General features: G+C 58.5%; 1 protein-coding gene across 1 annotated transcript in view; it reads right to left on the bottom strand.

The window, feature by feature from the left end:
• LOC107663324 (gastrula zinc finger protein XlCGF7.1-like) overlaps window positions 1-108 on the bottom strand; it is a 3,931-nt gene extending 3,823 nt beyond the window's left edge. The window contains exon 1 of the mRNA XM_016453535.1: window positions 63-108. Within this exon, the coding sequence (XP_016309021.1) occupies window positions 63-108 (46 nt within the window). The remainder of the gene's footprint in view (window positions 1-62) is intronic.
• Window positions 109-270: the final 162 nt, after the last annotated feature.

The following is a 270-nucleotide window of genomic DNA, read 5'->3' as shown; positions in this document are numbered from 1 at the left end:
TCTGTCGTGAGTTTCTGCTCGATGTCGGCAGAACCACATTTTTAGAGTTAAACTCTGCGCACGCCGAAGAGGTGCGGGATCTTGGTCTGCTCCGGAGGCCCACACCATCACCGAGCCCCACTACTGCATCTCGCCCACAGCAGAGGCGCCACAAGCGACGTGAGAGGAAGCAGAAGAGGGGTAAGCGCGGAGGTATCCGGGCTAGGCTAGCGGCTAACCCACACAAGCCAGCTATCCCCACCATCGTACTGGCTAACGTACGCTCTTTGG

Source organism: Sinocyclocheilus anshuiensis, unplaced genomic scaffold (assembly GCF_001515605.1).
Source record: "Sinocyclocheilus anshuiensis isolate Anshui unplaced genomic scaffold, SAMN03320099.WGS_v1.1 scaffold2766, whole genome shotgun sequence".
NCBI classification, from domain to species: Eukaryota; Metazoa; Chordata; class Actinopteri; order Cypriniformes; family Cyprinidae; genus Sinocyclocheilus; species Sinocyclocheilus anshuiensis.
Note: the sequence above shows the minus strand (reverse complement) of the source record. Positions and strands in the feature narration are given on the sequence as shown.